The sequence below is a fragment of the Eulemur rufifrons genome, chromosome 30 (assembly GCF_041146395.1).
Source record: "Eulemur rufifrons isolate Redbay chromosome 30, OSU_ERuf_1, whole genome shotgun sequence".
NCBI classification, from domain to species: Eukaryota; Metazoa; Chordata; class Mammalia; order Primates; family Lemuridae; genus Eulemur; species Eulemur rufifrons.
In genome coordinates this window covers 108,601,924-108,622,937 of record NC_091012.1, presented here as the reverse complement: position 1 = coordinate 108,622,937, position 21,014 = coordinate 108,601,924, and the positions used below count along the sequence as shown (strand labels likewise).

Below are 21,014 nucleotides of genomic sequence, written 5' to 3'. Positions count from 1 at the left end.
TCCATGAGCATGGTATGGTTTTCCACTTATTTACATGTTCTGCAATTTCCTTCCTCAGTGTTTCATAGTTCTCCCTATAGAGGTCCTTTACCTCCTTAGTTAAATATATTCCTAGGTATTTTATTTTCTTTGTTGCTATTTTGAAGGGTATTGAGTCCTTAATTTGGTTCTCCGTTTGACTGTTATTGGCATATATGAATGCCTCTGATTTGTGTGTATTGATTTTGTATCCTGAGACTTTGCTGAATTCATTGATCAATTCCAGGAGTCTCTTGGTTGAAACCTTGGGGTTTTCTAGATATAACATATCATCAGCAAAGAGTGAGAGTTTGATCTCTTCTGTCCCTATTTGGACTCCCTTGATTCTGCTCTCTTGCCTGATAGCTCTTGCAAGGACTTCCAATACTATGTTGAAAAGTAATGGGGACAGTGGGCAGCCTTGTCTCGTTCCAGTTGGAAGTGGGAATGCTTTCAGTTTTTCCCCATTCAGTTTGATGTTGGCTGTGGGTTTGTCATATATGGCTTGTATCATTTTGAGATAGGCCCCGTCTATGCCTATTTTGTTAAGTGTTCTTATCATAAAAGGGTGTTGAATTTTGTCAAATGCTTTTTCTGCATCTATTGAGAGGATCATATGATCTTTATTTTTACTAGAACTCTGGAAAATCAGTAAGAAAAAATCAAATAACCCTATCAAAAAGTGGGCAAAGGACATGAATAGAAATTTTTCAAAAGAAGATATAAAAATGGTTAACAAACATATGAAAAAGTGTTCAACATTTCTAATCATCAGGGAAATGCAAATCAAAACCACAATGAGATATCACTTAACTCCAGTGAGAATGGCCTTTATCAAAAAGTCCCAAAACTATACATGTTGGCATGGATGTGGAGAGACAGGTACACTTATACACTGCTGGTGGGACTGTAAACTAGTGCAGCCCCTGTGGAAAGCAATGTGGAGATACCTTAAACAGATTCAAGTAGACCTACCATTCGATCCAGCAATCCCATTATTGGGAATCTACCCAGAAGAACAAAAGTCATTCTATAAAAAAGACACCTGCACCCAAATGTTTATAGCAGCACAATTCACAATCGCAAAGATGTGGAAACAACTCAAATGCCCATCAATTCATGAATGGATTAGCAAAATGTGGTATATGTATACCATGGAATTACTCAGCTATTAGACATAATGGCGATATGGCATCTCTTTGGTTCTCCTGGAGAGAGCTGGAACCCATTCTATTAAGTGAAGTATCCCAAGAATGGAAAAATAAGCACCACATGTACTCACCAGCAAACTGGTTTCCCTGAGTGCACATTTGAGAATAACACCAATTGGGTATCGGACAGAGGTCGGGGCTGGGTGGAAGGGATGGGTGTATACCTACTTGATGAGTGTGATGCGCACTGCCTGGGGAATGGACATGCTTGAAGTTCTGACTGGGGGGGATGGGGGTGGGGGGAGGGGATGGGTGTATACCTATGTGATGAGTGCAATGTGCACAGTCTAGGGAATGGACATGCTTGAAGCTCAGACTCGGGGGGATGGGGAGGCATGGGCAACATATATATAGCCTGAACTTTTGTACCCCCATAATTAGCTGAAAAACAAAAAAATAAAGAAAAAAATTAAAAAAAAAAAGAATCTGCTTTTCTAACAAGTTCTCAGATGCTGCTGCTGCTGCTGCTGCTGCTGCTGTTGCTTAGGAAAAGATACATACTTTGAGAACCACTAATCCAGACCTTACTGATTAACTAGGATGTTCAACATTTTAAGTAACTGTCAAAGTTCCATCTGTTTGACCACAAACATTTGTCACTTGTAGTAAGTTCCAAACATCAAAGCTCAAACAAAATTAAATAATTTAAAGAGAAGCTGGGAAAAACACTAGTCCAGACTTTTTCTTCACTTTGGTGTCAGTGTAAATTTATCATTTCCCCATCAGTAAAATAAACATAATTCATCCTCAGATCTCTTTAACATTTTCACCTAACATATTCTAAGTCCTATAGAAAGTTGAGAAGTATTAAAGTCTATAAATCAAACATGAAAATAAAATCAGTTTTAAAGACAAATGTAAATGATTCCTGCAAAATCAAAGAAAATTCAGCAAAGCCCATTTCTAATCTGAAGTGCTTCATTACAATAAAATCAAAATAATAATACATAAGTTACTCCAATTACCCTGATTTGATTCATTCATTGTATGCCTATATCAAAACATCACACGTACCCTATAAAGATACACAATTGTTATATAACCATAATTAAAAATTTTAAAAAAATTTTAAATAATATATGTAAGGTAGTTTAATACTTTAAGAATTGTGTCTTTTTATGTTCATAGGAATCCCATGAGGTAGATAATATAGCCATTACTAGCCTTCTTTTATAAGATGAAGAAAGTGAAGAAAAAACGCAAATGGTGATGTCACACCAGTTATTTAAAAATTTTCCTTAAAATACCTTTTCTCCTAATAAGTCTTAAATTGCATTTTTCAACTCCAACTTACACATATCTTTTTAGGACTAGGTCTATGAATGTGTCTTCATAGGAAAAAAATATCATTCTAATAAGATCTTCAAGTACATGTTCCTATTTGTGGGCCTAATTCTAAAGCCACCCGACAAGTCTAAGATTGAACTTTAATCAGATGGCAATTTAAAGCCCACTCTACCATTAGCACAAGTGGGTCATAGATTATGGAAGTGTGGTGATCCAGCAGTATAACAGAAACATTCAGCAACGGGAGAAATATTAATGTAGATAATACAAAAACCAGAGCAGCAAGCCTAGAATGCTCCTTCTCCAGATTTCCAAGCTCTTTATGCTATAATGATAATGAAAGTGTTTTCATCTGAATAGATATTTACACAGATCATTTTCATATCCATAAGAGAAAAATGTTTTTTTTTCCTTAAGAAAAGCATTAACCATAATATGTATGGTTGGTAGAGGGTTTTTCCATTATTAGCATACTATTAAAAATATTATATGTTGATTATGTGAGATAATTACATTCTCACTCTAATCTGTAATCTGGATATTCTAGTAACGATTTTTTAAAATTTATATGAAATATAAAGGCAGTCCTTAGTGAAAACAGCTTCTTGCTTGTTTTACAAATATGTAATTATTTGACAAGTCACTAAATTAAAGAAAAAATTATTTATTAAAAAGATAATCTCAAATTCAATGCCACATTATATTGGTGGGACAAAAATCCAGTTAAGAAGATATTAAGCCTAAGAAAAGGACCAGTAGAGATTCTATATAAAGGCTGACTATTCTGCTTTTGAATTAATGGTTCAGATGGAAGTCAGCAAAAACTTCTAACCTAAATAATGCAATATAAATAATACTGTCCAAGGATTATCACAGGAAAAGATGCCTTATACTATCCTCTGAAGCCAACCTAAGACGTATTTACATAGAAGTGGTCTAAATAGACAAACCACTCAGTTCCAATATGATCATTCTTACATTTGATGATGTAACATGACCTAGTAGACGAAATGCTGTTCTGTGGATTTAGGTAATTTAGATTTAGTGCCCAATCATATCAGAGACTACAACTTTAGAATCTTTCCACCTCATTTTGCTCACAGTTAAGATGTGTAAATTGCTGTCATAATAAAATTTGGAGAAGTTACATAAAAGAACACTATAATATTCATAAATCCTATATATGGCTGTTTCTTAAATATATATTCTGGAATTTTTCTTTTCTTAGTTGTGAAATTTCACATTATGAACAATTAATCAATCTGTCAAATGTCCAAATGCAAAGGTGAGAGGTATGATACAAAATTCCCTCTTTTAACATAACCTTTGGAGCTTTTCACATTACAAAATTATGATTTAGAACAGACTGGCAAACTAATTATGAAAATCTATACAAAGACTATCTTTTCTATGTACATAGAGGCAATGACAGTTTTTTTTAAAGACACAAGGCACCGAAATATATTTTTAAACTTTAAGATTTCTTTAATTTTTCCCTACCTGTATTCCTCTACTCCTTTTTTTATAAATGAGGAAACAGGCCTAAAAAGATTAAATGAGTTATACAGGGGAAGACCAACAAACCATTCAAGCCTCACCTCCTTTGTGAAGATTTCCCCAACTTCCTTCTCCTACTAGGTGGTCACACAAGTCTCTGGATTTCTCACTTAGCACACTGGCTCATTCAACAGCTACTGACCAGAGTACTTACTGTATATTGGTTACCAGGTTATGCAGAGGATACAGGCCATGAACAAGTCAGTTGAACTCGTTGAGGCTAGAGAGCTCAAGTGTTTGGTGAATAATAATGATAATGGCAATTAAAATAATGACAACCTTTAGACATTTTATATAGATCATGTTATTCAGTCCTCACAACAACCCTGCAAGGTATATACTATTATTTTTCCAGATAAAGAAACTGAGGCTCAGAGAGGTTAACTAACTTGCCCAGGGCTGCACAGCTAGAAATGAATGAATAAATGAACAAATGAATAAATGTTAGCACCACTAACAATTTTACACACATGGTAGAAAAGAATGTTCATTTCACCACATTATTTATAAAATAGAGCCTGTCTTTAGCACTGAGAAAGTGCGCATTTGGAAATTGTTGAAACTTATGTACATAAGTGCCAAAAGTAATTTGAGTATCTTAGAGACATTCTAGAAATAAAAAATACTTATGCTGCACTTTGCAATCACTAATCCATGCAAATGGCTTGTGAAGCAGCTATCGTTCTTTCTATAAGTAAGGAGAAAATGGCCACACTGTACCCAAAGGTTACCAGATCGGATGTTAAGGGCTACTTTACAAGCCACAAAGCAATGGTGATCCATATGTTTAGGGGAAATTACATATCAAGGGTAAGTAGAAAGGCTGAAAATCTGTTTCCTAAAAACACAAATTAAGTCTATAAAATAGTAGTAGTAAAATGGTAGTCTGCACACCATAGCAGGGCTAGAGGCCTCTGTAGTTGAGTTAATATAATCACCATTGAATTTAATAAAACATTAAAATCTGCATATTTAAATGGTAATACAGTATACTTCCATCCTAGATTTAAATATACCAAAATACTCCACACTCAGTGATAAAAGTCTGAAATACAGATTCAACATAGTATATTTTTGATATTAAACTATACCAAAGAGGGGGACAAGGGAGAGAACAATCATCATTTCTACCTGCAAATGATTCAAATACTCAAAACAACGGTTACAAAACAAAAAAAAAGTGTGTTAAAAGAAGTCAAAACGATCGAAAAATAAAAAGAATGTGCAACAGCCCTGTAATAGAATACAAGAAGCTGAAGTGAAATAACGTGCACTTACAGATACCAAAAAATTGGCTTGAGTGCAATAAAGCAATCATTTCTTATTGTGAATGGATGTGGACAACTGAAAAAGCCAGTGAACAAATTTAGCTAGCGGGTGGAGGGAGGAGAGATGTGAAAGGGGAGGAGAGTACTACACTCATCCAACGTGGACAAAAACCCTTGAGGCAAGAAAGAATTACATTTCCTGTAATGGAAGGATTTAAGAAAATAACAATGGTGACAAATACCAAGGACTTAAACTAAATTTAAAGTATCTAAAATTTACTTTGTCACTTCATGAAAAGCTTCTCTTTAATTGACAATCATGCATAAGCTCAGGAATGAAAAGGACCTAATCTTAGGAAAACCAAACGATTTTACCTAAAAGCCAGCCATCAGAATCTGCAAAACACAATTACAGTGAAAAAAAATCTACTTCTTTTTTTACCCTAAATATGTTGGTTTTGAGATAGATTCACAGAGAGATAGTATAAAATTATCAACATCCACAAAAAAGAAGCCAGACCTAGCTTTTCAGACACACCATGAACTGAATATTAAACATTATATTCATTTTGATAGGTGCTTTAAATTGCCTCTCTGTTACAGCCACACCTTTTCTTGGTCCTCAATGAGAATGTATTGGCATTTTACATTATTAATCCTCCCCCTACTTTGAAACTTCCGCATTGTCCAGCTATCCTGATTCTTCTAACTCTGTGAGTTATGCTACAAACCACAAACCCCCAGCTCAGTCAACCCCTAAGAACTCATTCACTCATAGTTTCACTTCTACACAGATTACTCCCAAATCTTCACTGTCATTCCATACCTCTCATCCAAATTTCAGTCTGGCATTTCCACCAATGTCCAGTCAGAAATGGTTTGCACTCAATCCAGAGGCAAAGTAACAATTCATATCATGAAATACTGGGTGGCAGTTGAAGAGGAAATAGAGACAGATACACTGATGGATATGGAAAGATCATCAGATATGCTATTTTTAAATGGAAAATGAATATTTCAGCATAGTGTACAAATATGATCTGATCTTGTTTTTTAAACAAAAGCTTCCAGAAAGATGTTCAAGAAACTGAACACTAGTTACCTCAGGAGAATGGGGATATGGTTGACAGAAGAATGGAGAGAGACTCACTATTTACCTTTGTACCATCTATATTTTTAAATTTACTATGTGCATCATTACTTTTATAATTTACTTTATAAAAACTAGTTAATAAAGAGAAAGTAACACAAAATTATTAAATCTCAAATTGGAAATACACATTAACTTCAAGTCAAACCACCTTCAGAAAGGAAATCTTCCCAGGGTAGAAAGTCAGAGAGACTCTCCTTATACTGACTTGGGCTTTACAACCAATAATACCATAGTGGCCCCAGGACAGAATAAAAGGAATGCAGGTTCTGTAGCATCTTGAACCCTGTAGCATAAATCCAGAGCCACATCTATTGGTTCTAGAATCCTCATTGTCAGTGGCAACTAAAAAATAAAATCAAAAATGTGAAAGCAGCATATTTTATCAGCTTGTTGGCTGGGGTCAGGTAACTGGTCTGCAGCAGAAACTCAGTCTCTTGATTATTTAGGTGTGCAGTACTGGCACACAGCTGAGATACTCACAGACTCAGCAGCTGCAGTTCAGTACACGGTTTTCAGAGTCAGAGAGAACAATTTCAGTATTTTTATCACAGGATATAGGAATAAGTACCCTATGGAAACCACCCCACCCCATGCCACCCCATCCCCAACAAACATCTATCTCTGAAACCTTTACTACTTCTGGTTTGGCAAGTTAGGAGCAATTAATCAACTATTCCATCTATTGGGGCAGGGGAATTGGAACAAAAAAACTTGGTGAGTAAAAGGAGTAGAGAAAGCTCCAAAACAAATTATATTTTGGACAGATGGCCAAATTCTGTATTTCCATTGCTAAACAATACATAGATTTATCAGTTAGTTTGGTGACAAATGCTGATATTTCATTAAAGAGAAAAAACAAAAAGAAATAGACGAAAGAATGAATAATATATGGAACCTCTACTGAAGAGGTAAAAAATTTAACTAGAAAGTCAAACAATTAAAATTTACAGGAAATAAACTCTGAAAATGAAGACATGTGTCTTTAAGGAAACCCAATGCAGTATTTTCACAACTTGAATCAGCAGGAGAATGCAGCATGAAATGAATAGACTTTAGAACCAAGTCTATTCATTTGGTTCCTTGTGATCTTGGGCAAATTAACATCCCCTCTGAATCTCAGTGTTCTCTGTAAAATGGGTACAATTCATGAGATAATACATTCAATATGCCTAACATTAGACAGATAAATGTCAATTCCCTTTGCAAAGTAGGCATTAAGTTGTAAAAGATTTTTTTTTTTATTTTTAAGCAACCTTATGTTAAAGTTCCTTTAAACACAGTGCCCCTGCTACATTTAAAATGTGAAAACATTTACAAAAATGCAACAGTTCAAGAACAATCTCAAATGAACAAGGTATACCTGTTTAATTTATTAAGTAGAGCTAAAACTGGAGATGGAAGAATTGTCAATTTAAAGGAAATATCCAGGAACACAATTTAAGGGACATTAGAGATATAGTTCATCAGGTGAAAACTACTGCAGATACAAGGAAAAAAATGGAGGGAGGTAAACTGTATATGTCAAGTATATAGAAGTATGTTACAGTCATAAAAATTAAGGGAGTCCACAGGAGGTATTTATGAAGACAACTTCAAACAACACGCCCTAAAGCAATCTGTAAAAAGAGGACATGAAGTGAATCAGAGAAGGCTGTGCACATGCAGAAAAGCAACTGAGTAGCTCAGTCCCCCCACAATGGTCCCAGAATCAAACCCCATCATATCAGGAATCAGCATTGCTTCCCTATTCTCAATGAAGCCTGCCATTGGTAGGAATCCACATTCTGTGTTTAAAAGGTTTTTCCCCTCTGTGGAAGTGCAGCTTAAGCTTAACTCCCATGGCTTGGATTCTTCCTGGGCTACCAAGGATTTAGCTGGTGATTGGTTCTTTTACCTTGTTACATAGCTATCACTATGATCACTTCTTTCATGGAACATCTACTCATTTCCGGAAAATTCTTGGTTCCTTCAGGCTCACACTTAACCTTTTCCTAATGTTAAAAACTAGTTTACCTGCAACCTCTAGTTAAAATTTCCAGGAAAGATTTTCCAACATGATGTAACATTCCCCTCATGGTACTAGAAACCCAAATCACTGAGCCAATCGATATATGTGAAAGCTATAGTAATTAGCACAAATTAATAAAGGTGAATTTTTTGCTGTGCTGAATTATATACTTTACATATTATTAATCCAGTATTTACCTAAAGGCTTTATTTAACTCAATTCTCTGGCTAACAGCATTACTGAAATCACAAGTATGGAATTTAAAGTGTACAAGCAACTTAACCATATTCTTTTAATAGAGTGTATGTGCAAACACAATCCATACTAAACTGATACATTTCTTAATATTAAATCAAACCATTATAGTAGAAAGCCATCATCAACTGATATTGAAGTAATTCTTGTTCTGTGTTGTTCCAAACATCAGACAATCACCATGTTAGCATTAGATGAGTGTCATAAATCAATGTGGATCTTAAAAGGCCCAAGAAATCAAAGCCAAATACAAGCTAAAACTAAATTCTTACACAAGGCTCAGAGACACAAGTGCATAGAAGATAAAATCCACATTTTAGTCTTTTAGCTTCAACACCTTACAGAAAATGCTTATTCTACTTTGTAAAAATTGTAAGCCTCTGAAAAGCTAGTCCCAAAATATCACATACATAACCTAAGTTTTATACCAATGATTCTCAATCATAGCTGCACATTAGAATTACTTAGCTTTAAAAAAATACCAGTGACCAGGACCCACTCCCAGAGATTCTGATTTCATTGCTCTGTCACAGGGCCCTGGCATTGATCTTTTTCAAAAGCTCCCTTGGTGATTCTAATATGCAGCCAGGTGGGGAACCACTACTTTAAACTAATGCAGCCTTTTGAGACAATAATTGCTCTGAGGTTGATAAACATGCTTTTTTTTTTGCCTTTTAATGAGATTTTATTAAAACTACTCAATTCATTCCATAGCTAATGAGCAGCTTACCCTGCAGGCACTGTAACAGAAAGATGGAGAAAGATGTGTAAGATACATTCCCTACCCTCAAGAAGCTCCCTATTAGCTAGGTAGAGAGACCCATAAATAAGTAACTGTAATTAAATCTAAGTTCTCTTGAGGTGTAAGCAAATACAGCATGCCTCACAAACTTGCATGTCATCCTTGAACAGGGGTCATGCTGCATCATTCCAATTTTAGTATATGTCCTATCAGGGCAGGAAAGTCAGAAGTTACAGGTTACTAAATACCAGGGCAAATATTCAGCCAACACAAGGTAAAAATAGTGTGCATTCTGCTATTCCCTTTCGCAGACACTGCTGTACCAAGAAAGTAGGCATTTTTCTATGTTTTAATCTGGATATGTTTTAAATTTCCTTCATGTAATATTACTGATTTTACACTTATGTATAAAACTTCAAATTTGCAAAAGATACAGTAAATGATCATGACATAAAAATTAGTCATTAACCTGTATTTGCATAATGCCTTTCCTTTCCAGTAATTGCTACATTTGCTAAGACAAGAAGTTATGGGACTACGACAAGGTTCCATTATTGGAGATTTGTTTCAGTCACTTGAAGGATGTTACATGGAAAATGTAACATCAAAAAAAATAGAAACACTAGGCATTCAAAGGAGTTTTTGCAAGATTTTCAAAAATAAGAAACACAGGGGAAATGAGTTTTAATTTTTTTAAAGGAAATGGCATGCTCTCAATATTCATAATGAATCAGGTACATGTTCCCTCAAAGGTAGCTTTAACAACGGTAAAGGCTGCAGCCACTGGAAAGAAAACATATTCCAAATAATGATCTTATACTTTAAAATCTCAACTCTATAAGTTGTCTCAATCAAGGGAAAAAAACACACTAAAGGGTCTAAATTAAACTGGAACTTTCATTTATGCTACCAAGTAAGGCCTAGCCCCCAGTACACAGTGGATTAGTGAGTAGGTGGGAGGGTAGGTAGGGGAGCGAGTGGGTGGTCAATTAGTCTTGAAAGGTGAAATCTATTTTAATGTACCTTGGTAAAAATTTAAACCTATTAAGACCCAGTGGTGAAAAACACCCTGTGATACTAATTTGGTATAAAAGAAAATCAAAATTCCATAGAACTTGGATAGAAATCAACAAAAAGGTTTTTAGTACATGTGAACACCTTGAGGGCCTTTCCGTTTAAATCCAGAGTTGAATAAATTCTAAGTTAAGATGTGTGCTGTCAAGGTCCATGCAAAAAAATTTCAAGCTAATTTCAATTTCCAGATCAATATATACTGAGACAATTTACTGGAGAAATCTTCAGCCTTTACACAGGGTGAGGAACACTATCATTACATTCTTTAACAAATAAGGCTACCTCGGATTCATTATTTCATGGAATGGCATTTTATAAGTAGCACTGACCAAGTCAGATTTTGTAGGTTATGAATGAAAGATTTCACAGTTAATAGTAGTTAAGGTAGCCATAGAGTACCTATCACCTCAAAATTAGCTTGCTTTCCCTCTTTATGTAGCTCTAAAACAGAAGAAATGAATTTAATTCTATCAGGGATGTTTTCTGAAAATATTCTATCAATTATAAGTCAGCAGAATACTGACTGTATTAATGTGATGCCGACCATTTCTTTTCGATATCCAAAGAGATCACATCATCACCCTTCCAGACCTTAAGGAATCAGAACTAGTTACCAAAATTGATTCAATGATGGCTATTTTCCGTCATCACAATATAATTAACATTTTAATCTCACATTTTCCAATTATGACTTTGCTGCCTCATTTATATCAGCTATAACTAAGATGTAACAAACATCATTCACCCACACATGTAGTCATTTGGAGGCTTTTGGGAAACACCTAATTTACCTTCACTGGGTACTCTTGAGAATGAAGAAACCAAGGAGATTTTTGATATATTTTTTTCTCTAGAACTGTGCTATTCACATGTGGCTATTGAGCACTTCAAAAGTGGCTAGTCTGACTGAGGAACTGAATTTTGAATTTTATTTAATTTTAATTAATTTAAATTTAAATTTAGAAAGAGATACTTGATTTAGTTATTGGAAAACTTTTAAGTATGTTTGGAACAACTTGGGTATGTGAATCTACTTTTGCAAATGCAAAATTTTATGAAACCTAAATACAGAGTAAGTATTTCTGATGAAAATTTTGCTCAGTGTCAGAATTGAGATGGGCTGTTAGTGTAAAATACACATTGGATTTCAAGTATAAAAAAGGGATGTAAAATATCTCATTAATACTTTTTATATTGATCACATGTTGAAATGATAATAGTTTGGATCTACTGGGTTAAATAAAATATTTTATTAAAATTAATTGCACTTATTTGTTTTCAGTCTTTTTTAATGTGGCTACTAGAAAAATTTTAAATTACATATGTGGCACATTGTATCATATTATATATCTTTTGGACAGCGCTGCTCTAGAGCACTTCCACAACCACTTTTACCAGGACACATTTGGCTATCCTCCTAACAGACAGGCTGGTCATGTAACAATAGGGACAAGGAGTAACATGTCCTCTCATCAATTGGGTCTGAGTAAAGTGTGTAGCAAGCTCTACCCACAATCTCACCATGTGAGACAACACTGTAATACCTCAATATGGAAGAAAAAAATTAGTTATCAGCACTCAAAAAAATTGAAATTGAGTACTGCAGACAACTTAAAAGAGATAGAGCCACCTGCTCTAAGGTCTTGGTTTCATTTCCCAACTGCAGACCTTAAAATAGACAATAAAGCACCGCTTCCAAAAAAAGAGGTAAAATATTTCAACGGTAGCTATGTAGCAATCCTTATTAAATAAGCAGAAATCGCTCTTAAATTTTATCTCTTCAACTTCTAAAGTCACAGAATACACGCTGTGCTAGGAAATCAACTTCAGATTGCCAGCATTTCCCTCACAAGCAAATTAGCAGGATTGTGCGCTTGGAATATTGTTTGACAAGAATGAAAAGGAAACTATTCAAAATAGATTTAAGGAATGGACAATTAGATGAGGAACTGCAGATTTAATTCTCAATCAGCACTGTGATTAATCTGATTCCCTGCTTTTCCCTAGCGTAATTATACAACACAGATGAAAGGATGAGCATTTGGACTGTCAGTTCTATATTCTAGACCAGCCCGGTGACTCAAAGCAGACGGCTCTACCACGCTAACCACCATCCCAACAACAGTCGAAGGGAGCCTCAAGCACTGATTGAACAGTCATTGCATAACGAGGCATTAAAAATTCGAATGCCCCCAACTCTTTCCACATTCGTCTACACCAGGAGGGAATTTGCTGAAACTGAATGCACCCCGTCTTAAATGACCCCCTCCAATCCGGACATGGGGTGAACACAAAGGCATCTGTCTAATATCCTGCACAATAGACACACACCCCACAATTAAAAAGCCTGAACGCTCTTTCTCTCTCTCTCTCTCCACGCAAGCAAAGGAAATGCAAGCTGCTCTTTTCATAAATGGTCTATGGTACACGCAAGGTAACAATAACCCCAACTGTTCCCAGGAAGCAACTATAAAATCGATTCTGCCACGTCCCTGTGCAACCGTCAGATAAAATGCAGGCAGCCAGCCCCACGCCTTACAGGGTGGCCAACCTCTGCTCGTTGGCCTCAATGGACCGCTGTGAACCCCCCTAGACCCCAGGAGATCCAGGTACACGTCTATAAATACTACAGGGTGAGGAGGACCAAGGAGGCAGAGGGGAGGGAGGAAGGAAGGGCAGGGGGCAGGCCCGGAGCGGGTGCGGGAGGACCCCGGCATCACTGAAATACATTTTTCCACACTCCCGCTCCCTCGCGTGGAGACTCACTTGCCGATCACCTCGCAGAGCTCGTACACATCCTCGAAGAGCACGTCGTCGTCGGCCATGGTCCGGAGGGGACAGTGGCCGCAGCGTGGAGGGCTCCGAAAACGGGGGTGGGGGCGCCCAAGAGCTCAGTGCCCAGCCCCGGGCTCGTCTCCTCCCCTCAGGACCCGCGAGCCCTCGGTGCTGAGGACTCTCGAGTGCGGCCGCGAGGCCCAGAGACTGCAGCGCCTTTCTCTGCGGGCGACCGCCCCGGCGCGGGCGGCGGGGCCGGGGCGCGAGAGCGAGGGCGGCCCGGGCCCGGCGCCGCCCGCCCGCCCGCTGCTCCTCGCGCTGCTCGGGCCGCTCTGCCCGGCGTGCGGATCCTCGGGGACCGCGCGGCGCCGCGCTCTCCGCTCGTCAGCCCGCGCGGGCCGCGAGGCCGCGACCGCTCCCTCTGCCTGAGGCCGGCTCTGGCGCGGCGCGGGGCAGCTCGGGCTACAGGGGGGGCCGCGGCAGGACCATGGAGGGAAGATCGCCTCTGAGGGAGGTGGCGGCAGCGGATCGGCGCTGGGGACCAGGAGGCGGCGGCAGAGACGCTGCCTCCTCCCTCTCCTCCTCCCGCCGCCGCCCGCCGGGGAGTGGGAGGGGGCTTCGCGGGACTAGCGCTCTGTGCGGGCGAAAGCCGCGGCCACCGCCTTCTGCTCCTCCCCTCCGCCTCAGCAGCCGACCGGCTTGTGCGCCCCGCGCACCCGCCTCGCGCATACACGCCCTCCTCCCTGTTCGGCGGGGCGGCTTCCAGAACCACAGGCCCCGCCCACTCCAGCCCGTCGGGAGGCGGTGGCCCAGGGAAAGAGAATTGAGTTGAGTGGCGCATGCGCACGGTGCCGGCCGCGTCACAGCGAGCGGGAGGGCGCCGGGATTCTAGAGGGTGCTGGGGGTTGGCAAGTGGGGCGCGCAGGCTGCAGCTGCGGAGGCGGGGCTGGTTAGGGTCGTCACCTCCGCGCCCAGCAGCCACCAAGCCACAAAAGGGGCCTGGGACAAAAGGTCCACGGCCGCAAGCACGTTGTTTGGCAAGAGGCTCAGAACTCTGGCCGCTCCCCCCATTCTTTTGTAATCGCAGGCAGCCTTTCCCGGTTTTTTGCTGGGAAAAGAAGCAGGGAAAGGGTGCTAATGAATGGGAAAGCAAGAAGAGAGGTGGAGAGAGATTGTCACTCAAGACCGTGCTTGGCAGCGGATGCTTTTAGTGCCACCCTGTCATTCCTTAATGAAGATGAGGGCTGGAGGAGGGGGTTCGTCCAAGAAAAGGACCAAACAAAAACTGTCTAGGAAGGTGTGCAACAACAAATGGTAATCTATAGAGACAGCTTCTCCCGCGCTCTGCCTCAAACTCAACAAATACCTATGCAGCGCCCACCCTTGCTAGAGACAACCTAGAGAAAGGTCAGGAAGGCAGGAACATACCGAGACTTTAAGCTCCTTTGTATATTGTCCCCAACTCCAGCACCTACTATGCTTTCTGTTATACTCCCTATAAATGTTAGACTTAACAGGATAAAAATGCAACTAGAGGGAGTGGATGCACAGGATCAGGCAGGGAGTGAGGTTCTGGGTGTTGCCGCTGTGCTAGGTTGCGTTCAACACGAAGATTTCTGTTCAACTGAGCATGTGCAGAATGAGCCAACGCCATCAGACAGGTATATGCCTCAGTTGAAGACCAATAAAAAAAAGTCTTTGTTCCTCTGCACAGCAGAAGTGCCCAATTAGTTCATAAGTCAGCTTCCAGAAATCATCTCGTAAAATTCTCAGTGCGGCAATTAAAAAAAAAAAATTAGTATTTACCAAAGTGGAGAGGAGGCGAGGTGAAGACTCAGCCTATTTTCTCTTCAGAAACATTTCGTGCAAACCCTTTACCACTCCCTCAAGAGGCTGAGAGATTTGCCTGTTAAGGATTTGGGTACTAAACCTTTTTTTTTTTTAAATGCAGATCAGAGGGAAAATACAATTGCACAAGAAAGTTTTCCTCCTTTCCCAAAGAGCTTGTCCATTCTCTAGAGAAATGGGCTTCAGAGCTTGAGAAACATCGCCTCCTTTAAGGGTCCAACAGTTCCAAGTAACTCACCCCAAGTTGGCATGTCCAACTCGCTATGAATAAGGTGTCACTCCATTCTGCCCCGAGGTGCACAGTGACCCTCACAAGTCACCTTGTCAGCTTCACTTCTTTTCCCCAGCCCAAGTCTGAGGTATGCCAAGGCGTGTCGACTTCATTTTGAAGTTTGTTATCTTCCACAGGACCTATGCTCAGAAGTAGAAAAGGACAATTATAAAGAAAAGCAGAAAAGAAAGTGGAGGTGAGAAAAGATGACTGCAAGGATAAGTGAGCTCTCTGCTCATGGAATCACAGCTGGTTTGCATCTGGAAAGAGCCATAGAAGTCAGCTGGTCCACTTACTGATGTGGGGGGTGTGGTGGTTACTCTCCCAGGAGCCATCCCACCCTTCTACCATACAGTAGCAGCTCTGTGTGACGACTCAGCTGGAGAGGTGGCCCTGATTCATTAATCTATAATAATAAACGCAGCCCCCTCGCCACAGTGATTGGTCTAACTTAATCAGCTCTTGGCATTCCCTGGTCATAGGCCTTGAATGGTTCCATGTCTTCCAATCAGAACAAAGCTCAGGACTTTTCCCCCTAATCAGAACTTAGATCTCCCAGCTCCCAGTGTGGTATGTAGTCATACAGAAGTTCTCTGCAATACACATCTCTGAGAACTTGTACCATGTATGATGGCTGGAGGTAGGTCCTCTCTGCTTCTGGGACTAAAATAACCAAACCTTGTGAATAAAGTTAATTTTTCTCTGGGTTTCTTTCAAAATCCACTACTCTTCCAACAAATAAGCACAAGTATAAGTGGTCAGGTGTCAAAAATTTAGTTCTGTTTTAGTTTCCACAAAGTGCATCAGTTAGATTGTATTCAGTTGTTAATTAATAATTGAATATTCAACCAACAGTGGCTTCAACTAATGGGAGGATGTTTCTCATGTAGCAAGGAGTCTGGAGATGGGTGGTTACTAACATTGGATCAGCTACTCAACAGTGTCATCAGTGACCTGGGTTCATTCTTTCCACTCTGCCTCCTTGACATGTTAGTGAGTCTCATTCTCAGGCTTGTCGCTTCACCATCTCAAGATGGCTGCTGCAATTTCAAACATCAAAGGCAGGAAGCAGGAGGGCAGCAAGGGCAGGAAGGGCCATTTTTGCTCCCTCTTTCATCTTTTGTTAGGGAAAGAAAATATCTTTTTCCCATTTCATTGTCCAGGACAGAGTCACACAGCAACCCTCACTGCAAGGGAAGCAGGGGCCTGGGTATTTTGACTTTTCCTGTCTCCTCTTCAGAGGTGGACAAGGGAGAAGTAGGTGGGGAATGGGTTTCAGTAGCCAATCAGCAGTATTTCTAATACTAGGAAAATTACCAATGAAACAATTCTATATCTTCATCTAATGTAGATATACCTCTAGTATATAACTCATAGGCCTCTAAAAAATTTGGAAACATCTAAAAACCCACAAAGATGGAGTTGATGCTAAACAAATGTAATTCTCAGCTGTCAGTACAAATCTTCAATGATTTTGAGGTGTTGGACCTCCTCACAATTACATTAGATGTTCTCAGGTTGTCTGGCTCCCACATAATTTCAGCATGGGGAAAACACATTCTAGAAAAATATTAGCATGAGGGCCACACACAGAGGTCGGTGTGGCGCAGGGCTAATTTAGGCAATTTAGTGATCAGCCTCACTCTGTAGTGTGAGTGTTTAAGCATATAAATTATTACTGACTTAATGAATAAAATTAAGAATGACACTGTTCTCAACTGGAATAAAGTTATTGCCTTCATGGTATGAATAGGATGTTCTAAAGCTCAAATGAAAGACAGCATCCATCTCTCCTGAAAAAGCTACATCTATTAGACTTATACTCTGATGTCACATTGCAAGTTATTTTATATTTATTCAATGAATGTTTATGACAGGCACTGGGGCTATGGCTACAAATAAGGCAGACATGGTTCCTGCCCTCTCTGAGCTTCCTTCTAAAAGAAAACAGGTATCGGCCGGGCGCGGTGGCTCACGCCTGTAATCCTAGCACTCTGGGAGGCCGAGGGGGGCGGATCGTTTGAGCTCAGGGGTTCGAGACCAGCCTGAGCAAGAGCGAGACCCCACCTCTACTAAAAATAGAAAGAAATTATATGGACAGCTAAAAATATATATAGAAAAAATTAGCCGGGCATGGTGGCGCATGCCTGTAGTCCCAGCTACTTGGGAGGCTGAGACAGGAGGATGGCTTGAGCTCAGGAGTTTGAGGTTGCTGTGAGCTAGGCTGATGCCACGGCACTCACTCTAGCCTGGGCAACAGAGTGAGACTCTGTCTCAAAAAAAAAAAAAAAAAAAGAAAAAAAAAAAAAGAAAACAGGTATCGAGCAAGTAACTACAGCAAAGAGGACCTATAGGCCAGGGAAAGTCCAATTGAAGAAATGTTTAGACTAAGACTGAAGAAAGTGTAGAAATTAACCAGGTGAAAGGAGTCAATTGATTTTAGGTAGAGAGACAGCATTTGTGAAGTATTGTAGGTGAGCAAGAATATGCTCTTTTGGAAGAAGAACATGTTCTTTTGGAGAAGTAGGTCATGGCTGGATTGTAGAGCATAGAAAGAAAGAGGCCAGAGGGAGTTAGAGAAATAAGCAAATAAGAGGTAGGTAGAGAAATAAGGCTAGATAGCGAAAGGTGTCAAATACCATTTTAAAGAGTTTGCCCACTGAAAGACTACAGATTTCAGTGGTAATAGAGGGTTATGTGTAGACCGAGTCCCCCAAAACCCATGCATGAACGGAATTCTACTTTTAAGTAATTCTTCCCTTTGCACTTGGTACACATTGTTCTCTCCCTTAGTTACTTTAAAAAAATGCAGATACGCCTGCTGTAAATATGAAATCCTTTAAATGGTTTCAGCAGACAGTGTAAGTGCACCATTCAAATCCTCTCTGATCCCTTTTACCATTTCTGTATGCCCTACCCCAGCTTTAGCATATTTTTGCTTCCAAAGCCTGTGCCTGTGATTTCAGAGGACTTTCCACAAGCTATTGGAATCATTTTGCCCACATGGAAGTGTCTGGGAATTTAGGTCTCCCCCATCTGGCTATTAGCTATTAGGCAGTGAGCAATAGTGCAGGAATGTGAAAGCCCAGCTCCCTTGACTGGGGAAGAGGGGATAACTGTGAGAGGTTACTCCAGAGCTCACCTGTGGGATCAGGCTGAAGCTACCCTTCCCAGGACTTTGCCTGAAATTTCACCCTTGCTTGGCTCCCTCCTCTTCCCTTCTCTACTTTTCTCATGCCCTAACAGGTTTCTACTGGGAGCACTTCCTCAATAAATCACTTGCTTATGAATTCCCTATCAGGATAGGCTTTTGAGGAACCCAACCTAAGAAAATGGTGTTTCTCAAAGTGATAACTGCATCAAAATCACACGAGAGTTTATGAAAACTGTTAAAAATGTCAATTCCCGGGCCCTACCCAAGACCTACTGGATCTGAATCTCCTGGAGCATGTTGCAGGATCTGTATTTTTATAAGCTCCATAAGTGAGTCTAGTACACCTAAAAATTAAGAGCCATTGTCCTAACACTGACTGCTGAATAAGCTCTCTGAAAAAAAAAAAGAAAAAAAAAAAAAAAAAAGAAGAAGAAGCCAGAGTTGATTTCATCACTAGGGTGGAGAAGCCAGAAGAGATGCAAAAGAACACTCCAGGCAACAGAAGAGAACTGGAATACAAATGTGTTTCCTTCTCGATTTCTTCTGGTGCCAATCCTGTAAACCTGTCTAAAGATTCATTTTGCCTTTCTTCCTTTAGTATCAATGAACAAGTCACTGGAAACTTTTGACAGTGGAAACAATGTTTCCTTTGGAAACAACACAGTGTCAGTATACACTGAACATGTAGCTTAAGAGATATCCATTCACTGAACCATTTATGATCACAAATACTCACTGGCCTCCTGAGGACTCAGTACTGTGCTGTGTGCTGATGGGGACTGCATTAGTCAGAATTCTTTCAGTTGTATGTGACAGAAAACTCAAACCAGCTTTAATAATTCAAAAAATCTATTGGTTCACATAATTGAAATGTCAAGATGTATGCTAGCTTCAGGTGAGGCTTGATCCAGGATTCAAATGATATCCCTAGAGATCCACTTTCTCCCAGTCTCAACATTATGCATTCTGTGATATTGGCTTCATACCACAAGATATCCCTCAGAGCTCCAGGCTCTCCCCTTGAGATAGCAAAACAAGTGCCACTGTTTCATACTTTGCCTCCTTATACATCCAGGGCAAGAGAAAAAGTCTTATCTGGTAGGTCTTGCTCAAGTTCTAGGATTCACTCTCTCTCATTGGCCTGACGTTGGGGCACATGACCATCCCTGAACCTATCACTGTAGCCAGGGAATGGGAGTCACTGAGTAATTTAACCAGTCAGGGGCCACCAATGAGCTGGGGATGGGAATAGGGATAGTAGACAACCCCAAAGAAAATCAGGACACTGTTAGCAGGAAAAGGGCAGAATGAGTGGTAGGAAGGCTCCCTGTTGTCCTAGTCACCCAAACACTGGCAGTGACTTCATCTTTGCATTCTATATCTTTCTTCATGTTCAACTAGTCACCACACCCTGTCAATTTTTCTTTCAAAATTTTGGTTAGATCCCTCTTTCTTTTCCATTTCTTCAGTCTCTATCCCAATCCACTTCCCCATCAACCTATACTTAAATGTTGCCCCACTTTACTCCCTAGGTTCCTGCCTTCAACTGCTTGTCCTGTCCTGCTCATCCTGGGGAGACTCAATTCACATCCATAAGAGATAATTCTCAGCATCTAGAATAGTACTTGATGTGTAGTAAGCATTCAAAATGTATTTTTTTAATGTTGAAAGAATAAATGGCTTAATAGCCCTTATCACTTCCTGGATTTATCTTTTATTCATTTTGTTTATAGCCTTTTTTCTTTCACCTTCAATGCCTAAGAAGTATCTGGAGCATAGTAGGTACTCTCTATATATTTGTTAAATAAATAAATGACTATATGTTTATTGAATTAGAGAATGACTCATAGTTAGGAATAATTAGGAAGAGAATGAGGAGTCAACAGAAACAAAGTGGTTGGATTCTTAGGGAGAAAATACATAACAGAAGAAACAAGATTTTCACAGAGGAGGGAAGAGTCAACAATATAAGAATTGAAAAGGTTTCAAAGACAGCAGGGATAGAGAAAAGGGCACTGGATTTATTTCTACTAATTGAAAATAGTTCTACCAGCTATCTTTTGTGTAGAAAAATAAATTAAAATCTCACGCAGCATTGGAATTTTTCCTTCTGTCTTAGATAGGAGAGATTTCAAAGGTAAATGTAGGAAATTAAATCTCCTCCTTAAATTCTTTTGTCTGTATTTCCTGGTGCTTTCTTTCCAGGCTGCCATGAAACAGTCACAATACAAGGTAAAAATGCACAATCAGCTGCAGTATGTTCAATGGGTGACTTATATTGAGCCCAGCCCTGGCTAAGTTGCAAAGAGTCATGTAAGTCACCCAAGCCCCAATAGAAAGGAGTATAATTTACTATGCTAGGCCGGGCGCGGTGGCTCACGCCTGTAATCCTA

The 21,014-nt window shown here is 39.7% G+C and overlaps 1 protein-coding gene and 1 pseudogene across 5 annotated transcripts in view; both read right to left on the bottom strand.

The window, feature by feature from the left end:
• The window catches only part of CASK (calcium/calmodulin dependent serine protein kinase), a 363,551-nt gene extending 349,970 nt beyond the window's left edge, over nucleotides 1–13,581 (bottom strand). For all 5 annotated transcript variants that reach the window (XM_069464106.1, XM_069464108.1, XM_069464109.1 and 2 more), the window contains exon 1: nucleotides 13,340–13,581. In XM_069464106.1, coding sequence (XP_069320207.1) covers nucleotides 13,340–13,398 — 59 coding nt within the window. In that variant the 5' untranslated portion in view covers nucleotides 13,399–13,581. The remainder of the gene's footprint in view (nucleotides 1–13,339) is intronic.
• Nucleotides 9,625–9,715, bottom strand: LOC138379313 (U6 spliceosomal RNA; annotated as a pseudogene).
• Nucleotides 13,582–21,014: the final 7,433 nt, after the last annotated feature.